Below are 14,312 nucleotides of genomic sequence, written 5' to 3' on the forward strand. Positions count from 1 at the left end.
ATGCCATCTCTGTTTGAGAACTCTGACATCATACGAACCATTCACTTTTAAATGGGTGGCAGGAACCCGTGATGCGATCTTTCAAACGCGGCATTCGATGCTATTAGGCCTTTTTGCATCGCTGTCGGTAAAATAATCTTTTACAGTTTTGGCATCAGCTCCGAGTATCTCATGAGCAGAATAGCACAAGATGGACCGATGTTTTTAATCCTGCGGGCTTATACGTAGGTTAATGCATCACGCGTCGCGAAGGTCTGGTTTCCAAAGATGCTCTCATGAGCAACCTCACGTGAGCGCGCGATGGGTTTCGCGACGGATTGGGTCGGTACCTAGGCTGGCAATGGCCCACGCGTGTGATCAGATCCAAAGCGTCTTGAGGCTGGCTTCGTTGGTGCGCATTGTGTTTCGATGTGGGCCATGACCTGCGCGATCTAGTGCAAATATACAGAAAACTGTATTAAGCATGTATGCTCAACACTCGACCCGGCTTCTTGGGCTAACAGTAGATATAACCAGTATGTATCATTTCTTGGTGGCCGCAGCACGATCGCTAAACGGAATCTACTAGACGGATATATATTGTTTACTTGGTAAGCAGAGTCGCGCGGCCGTTCTTCGCTGTTTTCCATTGGATTCGATCATGTTCTACTAGATTGGAAATGTGGACGACAAGCGTGAAGAGAAGCCGACGTCGCAATAGTGATGGAGAGTCGCAGAACGGCTTATGGCGAGAGAGATGATATTAGAAAGACATGGGAGTAATATGTGTACCGAAATCGGGGGGTCATGGAAAGACAGACAATGTTTGGAGGCGAAATGACAGTGTCGCGGGTTGCCGAGGTTTCGCCATCGGGGCTATCGGAGGAGCTTGGGCGGTGATGATGTCGAGATTCGGAAGTCGCTGAGCAATTCATACGCCGCCACTACAACTTGTCAACCTTCATTGTACATCACCCAAACCTCTTATTAGATTTCGTGGGCAATACACGAGTGCTACGTGATCATACGTGCACTCTTTTCATTCTTTGTATTGTATTACCATTGTTCACGTCCACATAACACCGAATCATCATGTTCCAAAGCCAGAGCTTGCCGTGGCGGGCAGCCCTTCGTCAGGCTTCTCGCTCGAATGCTAGAAATATTACTACCAGGGCATCATCGCGACATCTCCCGGCCCAATGCACAGCGTCTTTGGTCGCGCGACAACACACCCGATGCACCTCGCCGCCCGCCGCACTCTTCGCATACCGCAGCTTCTCCACATCTTTGAGTAGACGGAAAGAAGATGATTCGAAGGCGCCACCGGAGCCACTAGAGGAGGCCAAAGAGGAAGAAACAGAAGAATCCAAGAAGCTGAAGGAGCAGCAAAGAGCAGAAGAGCTCGAGGGCAAGAGCGATGCGCCCGAGCCAATACCACCAAGAGCGAGTTCGGGGCGAGGCAGCGCAGCAGGAGGAAGTGGTTCAGGCGGTGATGGTGGTGGCAAGAAACGAAAGGGTGCTGAAAGAGCGCTCGTCAAGCCCTCGATTCCAGACGTCTACCCGCAAGTCATGGCGATACCGCTCGTCAAGCGTCCTCTATTCCCCGGGTTTTATAAGGCTATCACCATCAGAGATAGGGAGGTCGGACAAGCGATTGCGGATATGGTCAAGCGAGGGCAACCTTACATTGGTGCCTTCATGTTCAAGGATGACACTGCCGACAAAGATGTCATTCACGACCCCAGCGAGGTATACGATGTGGGTACATTCTGCCAGGTCACGAGCGCATTTCCTGTGGGCGCCGACGACAACTTTGCCATGACATGCGTCCTCTATCCACACCGCCGCATCAAGATGACTGGTCTTAAGTCGCCACCGCAAGCGAAGGAGGAGCCATCGGTGGCTGAAAGCACATTAGACGAGAGTGCGGATACCCAAGAGCCTGAGGCAGGTGCAACCCAAAACAAGGGCGATGTGGTTGCTAGCTTCGAGGAGGCAACAGAGGAGGCCAAGGCAGCTCAGGGAGCGCTTGTGCCCACCATTCTCAAGGGTCGCAACGTCAGCATTGCTGATGTTGAGAACATGGTCGAGGAGCCTTTCGATCTGAAGACCAACAAGACAATCCAGGTATTGGTCAACGAGATCGTCAACACATTCAAGGGCGTTGCACTACTTAACCCGCTGTTCCGCGATCATGTCTCGACCTTCTCCGTCCATACCACCATGAACGTCGGCGAAGACCCCGTCAAGCTTGCTGATTTCGCCGCTGCAGTAGCACAAGCCGAGTCACACGAATTGCAGGATGCACTCGAGGAGATGGACATCGAAAAGCGTCTCAGCAAGGCGTTGGAGGTGCTCAAGAAGGAACTCATCAGTGCGGAGTTGCAAAAGAAGGTTGCCGACGATGTCAACGCCAGAGTGACCAAGAAGCACCGCGAGTATATGTTGATGGAGCAGATGAAGGGCATCAAGCGAGAACTTGGTATCGAATCGGATGGCAAGGACAAGCTGATCGAGAAGTTTAACGAGAAGGCTAACAAGCTTGCTATGCCTGAAGCTGTGCGTAAGGTCTTCGAAGAAGAAATGAGCAAGCTGCAAGGTCTCGAACCCAACGGATCAGAGTTCAACGTTACCCGGAACTACCTCGACTGGCTCACACAGCTACCCTGGGGTCTGCGCAGCGCCGAGAACTTCGGCATCCAGCATGCACGAGAAGTCTTGGACGAGGATCACCACGGATTGAAGGACGTCAAGGACCGTATTCTTGAGTTCATTGCTGTTGGAAAACTGCGCGGTACTGTCGAAGGAAAGATTCTGTGTTTGGTCGGCCCACCAGGTGTGGGTAAGACGTCGATCGGAAAGTCCATTGCTCGCGCTCTGAACCGTCAGTACTACCGCTTCAGTGTCGGTGGTATGTACGACGTAGCCGAGATCAAAGGTCACCGAAGGACATACGTTGGTGCACTACCCGGACGTATCATCCAAGCTCTCAAGAAATGCCAAACGGAGAACCCGCTTGTCTTGATTGATGAAGTCGACAAGATCGGTCGCAACAGCAATCACGGAGACCCAGCATCAGCCCTGCTCGAGCTTCTCGACCCAGAGCAGAACAACAGCTTCCTGGACCACTACCTAGACGTACCCGTGGATCTATCAAAGGTTCTGTTCGTGTGCACAGCGAATATGGATGAGACCATCCCACAACCCTTGCTCGACCGTATGGAGGTGATTCGATTGTCTGGCTACGTTTCAGACGAGAAGATTGCCATCGCTGAGAAGTACCTGTCCCCCGCAGCAAAGGAGATGAGCGGACTTAAGGATGCCGATGTCGTTCTCGAAAGCGATGCGATTGTTGAACTTATCAACAAGTACTGTCGCGAGTCGGGTGTTCGTAACCTCAAGAAGCACATCGAAAAGGTATACCGCAAGTCAGCACTGAAGATTGTCACCGACGTAGGCGAAGACGCACTTCCAGAGGCTGCTGCGCTTACCGAGGAGGGCAAGGCTGCGCAGAAGGAATCGGAGAAGGACAAGAGCGATCTCAAGGAGACTCCGGAAAACATTGAAGAGCAGACCACTGAGAAGCCGCGCGTTGCGCTCAAGATCCCAGATTCCGTACACGTTTCTATCACGAAGGACAACCTGAAGGATTATGTCGGGCCCGCTATCTTTACGTCAGACCGCCTCTACGACTTCACGCCACCTGGTGTGGCTATGGGTCTGGCATGGACATCAATGGGTGGTTCGGCCCTCTACATCGAATCCATCCTTCAGAACGCACTCTCGGCATCGTCAACACCCGGTCTTGAGCGCAGTGGATCCCTTCGAGACGTCATGAAGGAGTCGACAAGCGTAGCATACTCTTTCGCTAAGAGCATTTTGGCCCGCGAATTCCCTAAGAACAAGTTCTTCGAACACGCCAGGATACATCTCCACTGCCCCGAGGGCGGCACACCAAAGGACGGACCTAGCGCTGGTATCACCATGGCGACGAGCATGCTCAGTTTGGCACTTGACAAGAAGATTAGGGACGATGTCGCCATGACTGGTGAGCTGACTCTTACTGGCAAGGTGCTGAGGATTGGCGGCCTACGCGAGAAGACGGTTGCTGCACGGAGAGCGGGCGCGAAGACGGTCATTTTCCCACACGACAACATGAGCGACTGGCTTGAGCTGCCTGAGGTATGTTTTCTCAATCCTAATGACCGATAGTCCATCTGCTAACACTTTACAGAACATCAAAGAAGGCATAGAAGGCCGCCCCGTCCAATGGTACAAGGAAGTCTTCGACATCGTCTTCCCAGACCTCGACAAGGACGCCGCGAACAAGATGTGGGAGAAGGAACTCAAGGCTAAGAAGGGCGACCGCAAGAAGCGTGAGCAGAAGAAGAAGGAAGAGGAAGAGGAGGAGTCCGGTGAGGACGACGATTGAGCGAGCCTTACTTGAGACAGGATAGGTGTAAGATAAAGCAAACAGCGAGCTTAGCCAGCGCAACACATTTTGGGCGTTTTTGCATAGGCATTGGCGATAGAGCCATTACGATTCAACTGCATTGATAATGAATGATAACAATTCTCTCTTCTCAAAGCGTCATTCGGCATCAGAAGAGGGGTGTGATGACTGATAGTCACAATATGCAAACGGCTAAAAAGAAAACATATCCAGCATGATCCCTTCTCTCTTCTTCTGCTTTCCATGGTGTTGACAGCGGGACGGTCCGTACCTAGCTACCCACTCTGGGCTTTGTTCATAGCTACTCTAATATTCATGTGCTGTCTCATAGAAATTTCTTGACGACACTGACATCGCTACAAGCTACTTATCCAGGGTCTCAACCGTTTGCTGGCAGCGTCTCAGGTACGTACCAAATGATGTGTTTTTCCAACCCCTCATGGTTTTCCGTACCCCTCCTGCATGAACCCCACCACACGTGGCAGGGGGATCGTGGAATGTTGCGCATATTTGCGACGGGCGTTATCGTAACGGTAACACCATGTAATCATTATCAATCGTGCCTCGTTGGCTTAGAAGGTGAATTTCAAGATGCCGCGGTATGCGTAGCGCACTGCAAATCACGGCAATGCTATACCATCTGTGACGCAACTGCCACATGTCTGAAGCCACATGCAAAACGATAGGGCTAACACTAACAGGAGACTATGCCAACGCTGTTGTTGGCGTTCGTTGGTGATGCATGTGGTTGTGTTTCAGCGCTTTATGCGCAGCCTTTGTGCGTTAGTCTTCGATTCCTTCGTCTGATGCATGAACCACATTGACGTGTCAACGGGCGCCTTGTGTATGTAGGCGTAAAGAGGGACAACGCATACTGCGAACTGGAGGGAACGAATCATAGTCAGGGGTTGAGAGAAAGCTGAAGTTGTCATCAGACTTTTTTTGCGGTGGAAGCTTCACTTTTGTTTTTGGTTCGCATTGTCTTTGGCGTCTTGGGGAGGCTATGGTGCGGCGGCATGGCGCAGTCCGGTGAAATGGATGAGGGACTTACATTAGGGCTGAGAGAAGTCTTTAGAGGGCGCAAGGGGCTGAGTGAGGCGTATAAGTCCTTTGTCAATGCCTTGGTGCTTCACGATGGCCAGCTACAAGTTGTTGGGAACGATGCCGGAGCTACAACGCAAGTGAAGGATCGAGATACATTAGCGAGCGTCATCCCTCCGGCGTGCAGGAGCAGCTTTGCTCAAAGCTTGCCGAAACCGTCTCTGTGCGACAAGTTGAGTGGGGTCGTTCGTGTACTCATTGCGACGACGGGATACATTCCCGCAAGTACCATGAGGTGCAGTAGCTGCCCTCGTCTACGCGTGGACTAATGTATGCAGGCCCAAATGAGGGGTTCTGCTCATATCGTGCTGTGAAAAATTGATGAGAGGCGGCCGTTGAGCCAGGATGAAGCAAAGCTACCGACACTTTGAATTAATATACCGGTTCTCAAGGGTCGGAGAGAGGGAGAAGGGTCGTTGACTATGGCAAGATGCAACGGTGAGATGTGTGTGACTCTCACCGCAGGTTGTTGGAGTGGCTGTCACACGCGAGCAAGAACCAATCAGTACATCATCGGTGGTATGTCACGGCGGGACCCAGGGCGCACTCGTGCCTGATTTGACGACAGAAGCACCAAATTCGGGTTTTTGCTGCTGCGGATGCTGCAGGCAGAGGGTCTTTTCTGTCCAATGTGGTGTTGGCGCTTGACCGCCAGCTGTACAGAATATACATGACCTAACATAGGGGGTAGCTGCACAGCGCAAAATTTGTTCTCTTTGAATATTGTTCTTTCTTGCCATCTCCTCCCCGCTTCTCCTTCGCTCGTGAGACTTGGGACCGAAGACTTAGGGCTGTGTGAGGTGCCGACACCTCGCCTCTGGAATATTTGATTTGCTGCATTTGCTTGGGATACGCTAAGGCGGTGTTCGACCGTTCGCCCGCCTGGGGACTTGGGCCTTTGACGCGCTGATTGGCTAGACGCTCCCAGCCTCAGTCGCATTCATCCCATCTTACTTGGGACGACTCATCATCGCACATTGCATCGCGTCGTCGTCGTTGCCCGCCTCGACTCGAATACGAACGTCAGCCTACTGCCCGGCGCCCTACTGCCTGGTCTTGTACTGAGCCTCACCACCTACGACGTACCTCCTCACCCACGGCCCGTTTGTCTGTTCTGGGGTTAGGCGCCAACGAGCTTGCGCATGTCGCTTGGGCGTCAACAATAGACGGAAGCGGTATTTTCGTCATTACCACGGAGATTGTCGTGCAGAGTTTGCAGCCATCGAATTCGCAGGAGCAAGTGGCGTGGCACCGAGCATGAACTAGATCGATGGATGCAGGAAGCCACAGTTACACACGACCGCGACACAGCATGCACTCGGCGCCAAATCGATAGTATCAATCCAATTGATCCAAACCCGACCAGGAACCTCCCCGCAGCGCGACCACACGGCACGTCACGTCTGCCTGGGTTGCTCCTTCCTCCGCACCGCGAAGGCTAGCAGAGGGGGATAAGAAGGCTGGGAGAGCTGAGCGTCTCTCTCAGAAGATGCCGCTGCTATCAGCCGACAATGGCGACTCGAGTAGGAGTGCCAGCCGGCAGCGGGCGCGTACCGAAGTTGCCGAGCACAGGAGCATGTGGGACCGCCTCAACTTCCAGAAGATTGGCTCCTGGCTGAAGAAGGACGAGCACACTCCGCCGCCCTCGCCTACCAGGTTTGCCAAGCAGGCTGGTGGTGTGAACAAGGAAGGCAAAGAGAACAAGGAGGACAAGCAGGAGATGAAAAGGCCTCACTCGAGTGGTGGATTGCTGGGTAGGAGAGGCAGCAAGAAGGTCATCCCGGGGCTGCCTAGACCCCTGACCTTCAAGCGAATGCAGAGCGAGAAGAGAGACAAGCTGCTCGAGGTGCCTGAGAGCGAACCACGAAGAGCTGTGTCGGAAGACCGCAAGAGCTCCGTCCCCTCGAAACGAAACGTCTCGCCACCTCCCATGTCTGTTCCCTCCATGTCCGCCCCCGACGTCCTGAGCCCACACGAGAGCAACAGTGAGAAGGAGAAAGAGCCATTGCCAAAGGAAGAGCCGCTGCCAGAGGAAGAGCCGTTCCCAGAGATGGAACGCGGCGAACGCACTATTGGCGGGGGACCAGACTCGAACATACCGGCAGGCGCGCGGCAGGTGGATTATGGCATAGAGGAGCCCGAAGACTACATGTCTGCAGGTGATGTCTCCACAATTGAGGGGCCGCCTCCAGTAGAAAGGCCACCGCCAGCAGAGCCAGCAGACGCCTTCTCGGAACACGGCTCGCATCGTTCAGGCTCAGACATAGACGATATACGGTTGCAGGAGGAGCTCGAGGCAAAGTGGATCCTGAACCTCAGCATGCACTTTCGAGACATGTCAGATCGCGAAAAGTTCTTCGTCACATTCGCCGAGGAGCCAAACAGATGGAGGAGGGTAACAGTGTCGTGCGACTACCGGCACCTGGAGCCTGAGTCGCTCGAGGCTGACCTCAAGACGCTGCACTACCAACGCGACAAGAGCTCACGAATATACGAAGCGATCCGTGACTCCCTGCCGGCCATCCAATTCTATGATACCGTCACGAACCTCAAGCTCGAAACAGCGGATGGTCGTCTTCACGTGCACGTCACGGAGGATGTTAACGAGATCATCCCATACCCGGCCACATCGGCGATTGAACACCTGGACTGCAAGCGCTTCCGAGAGAACGCAGTTTCCTTCGACTCCCACATCTCAGGCTTTGTGTACAAAGTCTCTGTCAACAATCGGACATACATCAAGAAGGAGATCCCTGGTCCAGATGCAGTCGAGGAGTTCCTGTACGAGATCAACGCTCTTGTCAGCCTGCAAGAATCCAAATCAGTCATCAGGTTCGAAGGCGTTATAGTCGATGAGCAGAACGCGCTCATCAAGGGTCTACTAATTAGCTACGCCGAGCAAGGCGCGTTGGTGGATATGATCTATGACTTTAAGCCAACAGGGCAACTGTACTGGGAACGCCGCGAACGATGGGCACGGCAGATCATCGAGGGTCTGTCCGAGATTCACGAAGCCGGATTTGTGCAGGGCGACTTTACACTTTCAAACATTGTCATTGATAATGACGACAATGCCAAGATCATCGACATCAACCGTCGTGGCTGCCCTGTCGGCTGGGAGCCACCTGAGCTGGCCAAGCTTATCGAAAGCGGACAACGAATATCGATATATATTGGCGTCAAATCGGATCTCTACCAACTGGGCATGGTGCTGTGGGCGCTAGCAGAACAACAAGACGAGCCGGAGCGCCAGCAAAAGCCTTTAACTCGCACACTCGATCGGCAGAATACTGATGTGCCAGTGTACTTCCGCGACATCATCAGAGCCTGTCTCAGCGACGCGCCCCGAGCAAGACCATCAGCAGCAAACCTTCTCAAGTGGTTCCCCGAGGATATCCTAGATACAGACTTCAAGCCCAAGGCTGCTATTAGAAGCAGTGTCTCCACACACAGGAGCGACAAAGAGTACATCGACCCCAGGACGGCAGTCGATCTTGAGGACATATCGAAACACCGCCGCCACTCAAGACAGCAGTCGTCATTCGAAGAGATTCACGTGCCGCGCACAGAGTATCCCGCTTCCTCTGGCTCATACATCATTCCCAACAATCACTCCGATCGTGGACGCTCACCTGACCCTTTGAGCATCGGTGACAGAAACGGACGGAGTGAATACTCGCCTTATCCCGCTCACCGATCAGTCATGTCACTCGACGACTCAGAACTTGAGAACGAGCTTGCAAGTCTACCAGCTAGTAGAGAGACAAGATGGGAGCAGGTTTACATTGATGGTGATACCAAACTAGTCCAAAGAGGATGCGCCGACCTTGACGTCCACGACTTTACCACACAAGAGCCCAAAGATATATGCATCACCAGCCCCCCAGTGGAGATGGAGAATTCGTTTCTAGGTAGCAAGTCAGCTGAAGATACCCCTCTGAGGGTGTCGTTTGTCGGTGGGCTCCAACCGGCTGAGCCACACTCCATGGAAAGCAGCCTACAAGAATCATCTGTCCGGGGTCATGATCGAGAGGTAGAGAACAAGGCTTCATTTAGCAGTCGAGTGCATGAGCTGGCACAAACACAGCCAGAGCACACACCTTCAGAGCTAGATGCTACGCCAGACTATTATGAGGGTCGGCAGTTTCATATACCTGACTCTGCTGTACTCGCCAACCTGGAATACGATGTTGCTATGGACTCTTCCGCCTCCAACACTGCTCCTCCATCACGGGTAAGCACTGGCTTCTCTGTCTTCGATCGCCCCGAACATTCGCGGAGAGTTGGAACCGGTCTCTCGATCGCGCACGGATATCGAATGCCACTGCATCAAGATTCAGGCTTTGAGGAACCCGAGCGGAGATCGTTTGAAAGTGAGCGGATGCGCCAAAGTCTTGATGAAAGTATCAAAGATCTGAACTTTTCCAGTGAAGACGAGGCAAGGATTGATGAGCGACTATGGGATGAGAAAGGAGGCCCAGTGTTCGGCGAGGGTGTCCGTGGAGCCGAGCTAGAGATCAGGCCGGAGCCCATACCCATATTCACCATCCCAGCATCGCCGCAGAAGAAAGAGAAACAGAAACAGGCGCGCACATCAATGCCACCTCCACCGCTACCTAGTGTCGGGCCCTCCAATGTACTCAGTGTTGAAGATGTCCAAGACAAAGCTTTGGAAGAGAAGAACTCAAACACCACTATCCGAGCGCCCAGCATTCGTACACCGGACTCCAAACGCGCAGGCCCGAAAGCCGTCGACTCCATGGATGTCGTTTCAACGGACACCAAACACACTTCAAAGAAAGCAAACACCATTGGTTCATCATCTAAAGACAAACTGCCAGGCAAGCCAACGCACGACCCTTTCCTCGATGAATACATGTCACCAGCCGAGGACGACGACGATGACGAAGATGACAACCATCGCGCATCGAACGATCTCTCCGCCTACCTCTCCCAGTCTATTTCCTTTTAACCACTCCATTGATTCTTACATGCGCGAGCTTGAGAAACAGAAGAAGAAGACTTCAGGTCTCGGTTCGCAAGGACCAAAAGTTTGATATTGACAAGCGTTCGTTCGCTTCCTTTCCTTTTCTCTCTTCAAACATATTGGTTCAGCCACTTTGCATTCGTTCTACCTGTCTTCATACCAAGTCTAGTATCATTTTAATCGCTCTGTGTGTTTATTCGTTCGTTCTCAACTCCTTCATTTGTTCCCTTTAGCGTTAGTATTAGTTAAGATTTTTTTGATAAATGAGCGTTCCTGTTTGGTCGGCGTTAATAGTGCGGTTGTGTGTCATGATTTGGGGACATTTCATGATGGACGATCTGTTAGTTGTTGGGACTGGTTTCGCGGCAGAATAGGTTGTGACAATCTCCATTTTAGGCGTTTTTCTTAGGTCGGTTATTTAAGAGCGGGGATACCAGGTCGGTTTAGCATTTGGTAGCATGGTATGGGCATTTTGGGGAATTTATTGCATTCACCTCTTCACTTGAACTTTTGATCCATGTGCAAGTGTGAGCCGAATATCTTACGAATGCTTGTAGCAATGAGATCTATCAGTGCCCAAGCTCAGGTTCGAAGACTAGAAGGAGTCGTAGCAGTAACAGAGTGGATGATACGGCCATTAACCCAGTCAGAACGCACTGTTGTAGGCTGTATAGGCATCAGCGGTGGAGCGGGATTAGCTGTGCGAGCAGGCTATATCGCGATCGCATCAACGATTCTTTCTCTCCTAATCAATCGCCCTTATAATCCCACCATTGGACACGTTGTTACGATCTCTGCACGCCTGTCCGTTAGTGACCAAAGCGACCATCTCTAGACTGGTCTATGAAACATCCAACCTCACTCTCTCCTATTCGGCGGATCAACACATAACTCCAATATGGCGGACGCACCACCAGGGCTGCTCAAGCTTCCAAATGCGCTTCTCCGCAAGATCGCTGCGCTGCTCGGTCCTGCCGGCCTTGGGCATCTCAGTCAAGCCAACCACCGGCTTCTCGACTTCGCCCTCGACTATTCTCGACCTCACGTCAATAGACTCGCCGCTCTATCAAACAATCTTGTGCTGGAAGTTATCGCGCATTTGTGAGACAACGATCGAAGCCGACTCGCACGAACCAGCTACCGATTCTACCCTTTCGTCATGGACGCCATTCCATGTCAAGAAGTACGCATACAGAATGGCAAGCTGATGGAGTTTGCTTTTATGGAGGGTCGGAAAGGACTGGCAAGAGGGCTGTTGGAGAGAGGTGATAATGTGGAGGCACGCTTTATCCATGAGACATATGGCCTTTCCTGGAATACCCTTCTTAGTGTTCATTACAGTGAAAGGTGGGCAGTAACGCCAGAACGTATGGGAATGGCGATGCTAGACATGAGAATGAGTAAGATGAAGCTGTACTTGTGGACATTACTTGTATCTACCCAAAACGCTACATACTGAAATGTCTACCAAATCATGTGCATGCCCTCGCTTACGATCTCATGCACTTGCACCAACGCAGGACTGCTTCGACGTTGCGACAAAAAAAAAGCGAATACTATTATCTCTACAGCTAAGGACAATACTGAAGGTGAATCTTCAATTTCATCACAGCCGAGCGTTCAGCTTCCTGCCAATATGGTGCGCATATCCTATCGCCGCTATGCAGCGCATTTTGCAGCTCCCCAATACTGCACCACCCTTCTTACCCCATCTCAAACATCTGACCGCTCACACAGATTAGAAGGCGACGACCCTCATACCGCGCTTAACAGGCATATTAGCCATCTCGGCGCGTCGGCGAGCGGAAGAGGTCAGGAAACCAGCGGGATACTCGACGACAGCGTCACCGGAATCTGCGGCTGGTACTGGCGCTGCGGCTTGGTCGTTCTGCTCTTCAGCAGGAACAGGCTCAGCCTCGGCAGCATCATCCTGCTGATTGTCTTCGCCCTCGTTGTCGCTTTCGTTGTCATCTTGCTCAGCTTCATCTTGCTGGCCCTCTTGCTGGTCTTTTTCTTCCTTGTTGTCTTGGGCGTTGTCTTGCTCAGCTCCGTCTTGCTGTTCGGCTTGTCCCTGCTCCGCCTTCTTGTCTTCTTCCTGTTGCTTCTTTTTCTCTTCCTCGGCAGCCTTCTTGTCGGCCTCTTCCTGCTTCTTCTTCTCTTCTTCAGCGGCTTTAGCGTCAGCTTCTTCCTTCTTCTTAGCGTCTTCCTCGGCTTTCTTCTGCTCTTGAGCGGCCTTCTTTTCTTCCTCCTGAGCCTTCTTCTCCTCTTCCTTTGCAGCTTTGTCAGCCTCTTCTTTAGCCTTCTTGTCAGCCTCCTCTTGCGCCTTCTTCTCCTCTTCAGCAGCTTTCTTGTCGGCCTCTTTTTGTTGTTTGGCTTGCTCTTCAGCAGCCTTCTTCTCTTCCTCGGCCTTTTTCTTCTCTTCTTCGGCTTTCTTCTTCTCCTCTTCAGCCGCGCCTGGTGCTTCAGTGGCTGCAGGCTCAGTAGCATTTCCAGTGGAGGAAGCAACCAGTTGTGTGGAGTTTGCGGCCTCGCCCATTACCAGGGAGAAGCTCTCGGTAACCATAGGTGCCGGTGGTGCTGCATGGGTCATGGACATGTTACCGGCTGCAGGGGCTTCAGGCATAACAGTAACAGCAGGAGGTGGTGGTGGAGGCATAGTGTGCTCTGGTGCTGCCTGAGTTTCTTGAGCTGGCATCTCAGCTGATGGAGGCATCTCGGCAGGAGGAGGCGGTGGTACCATGGTATGCTCCGGTGCTGCCTGAGTCTTGTGGGCGGGCATCTCAGGTGGGGGTGGGGGCGTTTCGGCAGCGGGAGGAGGTGGAGGCATCTCAGCTACAGGAGGAGGTGGCGGCATGGGATGTTCAGTGACCATAGGGGCCGCAGTCTGTTCGACCATAGTCGTAGTCTCTGGTGCCACAGTCTCGTGGGTGATTGCTGCAGCTGTAGTTGTTGCTGCGACTTCCTCGGTGGTAGTGGCCGCGGCCGAGATACTGGCTAATTCCCGAGAGACGTGCATGGCCTCCATAGCATCCGCAGACGATTTGTGAGCAGCGTCCTTGGCTTTCTCCGACGCGACATGCATAGACTCCATGGCATCCGCGGACGCCTTGTGAGCAGCATCTTTCGCTTGCTCGGATGCCACATGCATAGCTTCCATAGCAGCTGCAGATTCCTGATGAGCCTTCTCCTCCGCCTCGGCTTTGGCTTGGTGTTCGGCCTCCATCTTTGCTGCGGCCTCCTGATGTGCTTTCTCTTCTGCTTCTGCTTTCGCCTGATGTTCGGCCTCCATCTTCGCAGCAGCTTCTTGGTGTGCCTTGTCCTTGGCCTCCGCTTCAGCTACATGCATAGACTCCATAGCGTCAGCAGCTGCTTTGGCAGGATCAACTGCTGGAGCGGGCGCAGCCTCGCCCAGGTGTTCGGTACGCGCCACAACACGTGACGGGATATCGACGTTGATCCGAGCAGCCAGCTTTGCGTTCCTAGGAAGAGGGCCGGCAGCGACAGCAGCCGCCGAAAGGAGGGTAAGAAGCGGATATATGGTCTTCATTATGGGTGGTCTGAATTGATCTAAAAGGACAGGAGTGAAACTTGAGTCTTCGTTATTACAATGATAAAGGAGGGAATGAAGAGCTCAGCTCAATAAAATTAAACACTAGTGCACGGCACTTTGGAGAAAAGAAGGTGGTTGTGTGAAGATGACTTGATGAAGAGTGGGCAGAACTTAGCAGGTTCGGGACTTGATGGTATATGTACGTTGCCCGGCTCTTACGGCATGGAAAAGATTCAGAGCAT

General features: G+C 52.6%; 4 protein-coding genes across 4 annotated transcripts; 3 read left to right on the top strand and 1 right to left on the bottom strand.

The window, feature by feature from the left end:
* Positions 1-1,071: 1,071 nt before the first annotated feature.
* ALTATR162_LOCUS2396 (uncharacterized protein) lies at positions 1,072-4,411 on the top strand (the record flags this gene model as incomplete). The annotated part of the gene is made up of 2 exons (XM_043310000.1): positions 1,072-4,161; positions 4,214-4,411. 2 exons carry the CDS (start codon positions 1,072-1,074, stop codon positions 4,409-4,411), a joined length of 3,288 nt encoding a protein of 1,095 aa, XP_043165935.1.
* A 2,611-nt stretch (positions 4,412-7,022) lies between these two features.
* On the top strand, positions 7,023-10,505 carry ALTATR162_LOCUS2397 (uncharacterized protein; the record flags this gene model as incomplete). The annotated part of the gene is made up of 1 exon (XM_043310001.1): positions 7,023-10,505. The coding sequence occupies one exon, from the start codon at positions 7,023-7,025 to the stop codon at positions 10,503-10,505; it is 3,483 nt and encodes a 1,160-aa protein (XP_043165936.1).
* Positions 10,506-11,418: 913 nt separating this feature from the next.
* Positions 11,419-11,625, top strand: ALTATR162_LOCUS2398 (uncharacterized protein; the record flags this gene model as incomplete). Its single annotated transcript, XM_043310002.1, has 1 exon — positions 11,419-11,625. The coding sequence occupies one exon, from the start codon at positions 11,419-11,421 to the stop codon at positions 11,623-11,625; it is 207 nt and encodes a 68-aa protein (XP_043165937.1).
* Positions 11,626-12,258: 633 nt separating this feature from the next.
* ALTATR162_LOCUS2399 (uncharacterized protein) lies at positions 12,259-14,067 on the bottom strand (the record flags this gene model as incomplete). The annotated part of the gene is made up of 1 exon (XM_043310003.1): positions 12,259-14,067. The coding sequence occupies one exon, from the start codon at positions 14,065-14,067 to the stop codon at positions 12,259-12,261; it is 1,809 nt and encodes a 602-aa protein (XP_043165938.1).
* Between the last annotated feature and the right edge of the window lie 245 nt (positions 14,068-14,312).

Source organism: Alternaria atra, assembly GCF_907166805.1.
Source record: "Alternaria atra isolate CS162 genome assembly, contig: 21, whole genome shotgun sequence".
In the NCBI taxonomy this organism is placed as follows: Eukaryota; Fungi; Ascomycota; class Dothideomycetes; order Pleosporales; family Pleosporaceae; genus Alternaria; species Alternaria atra.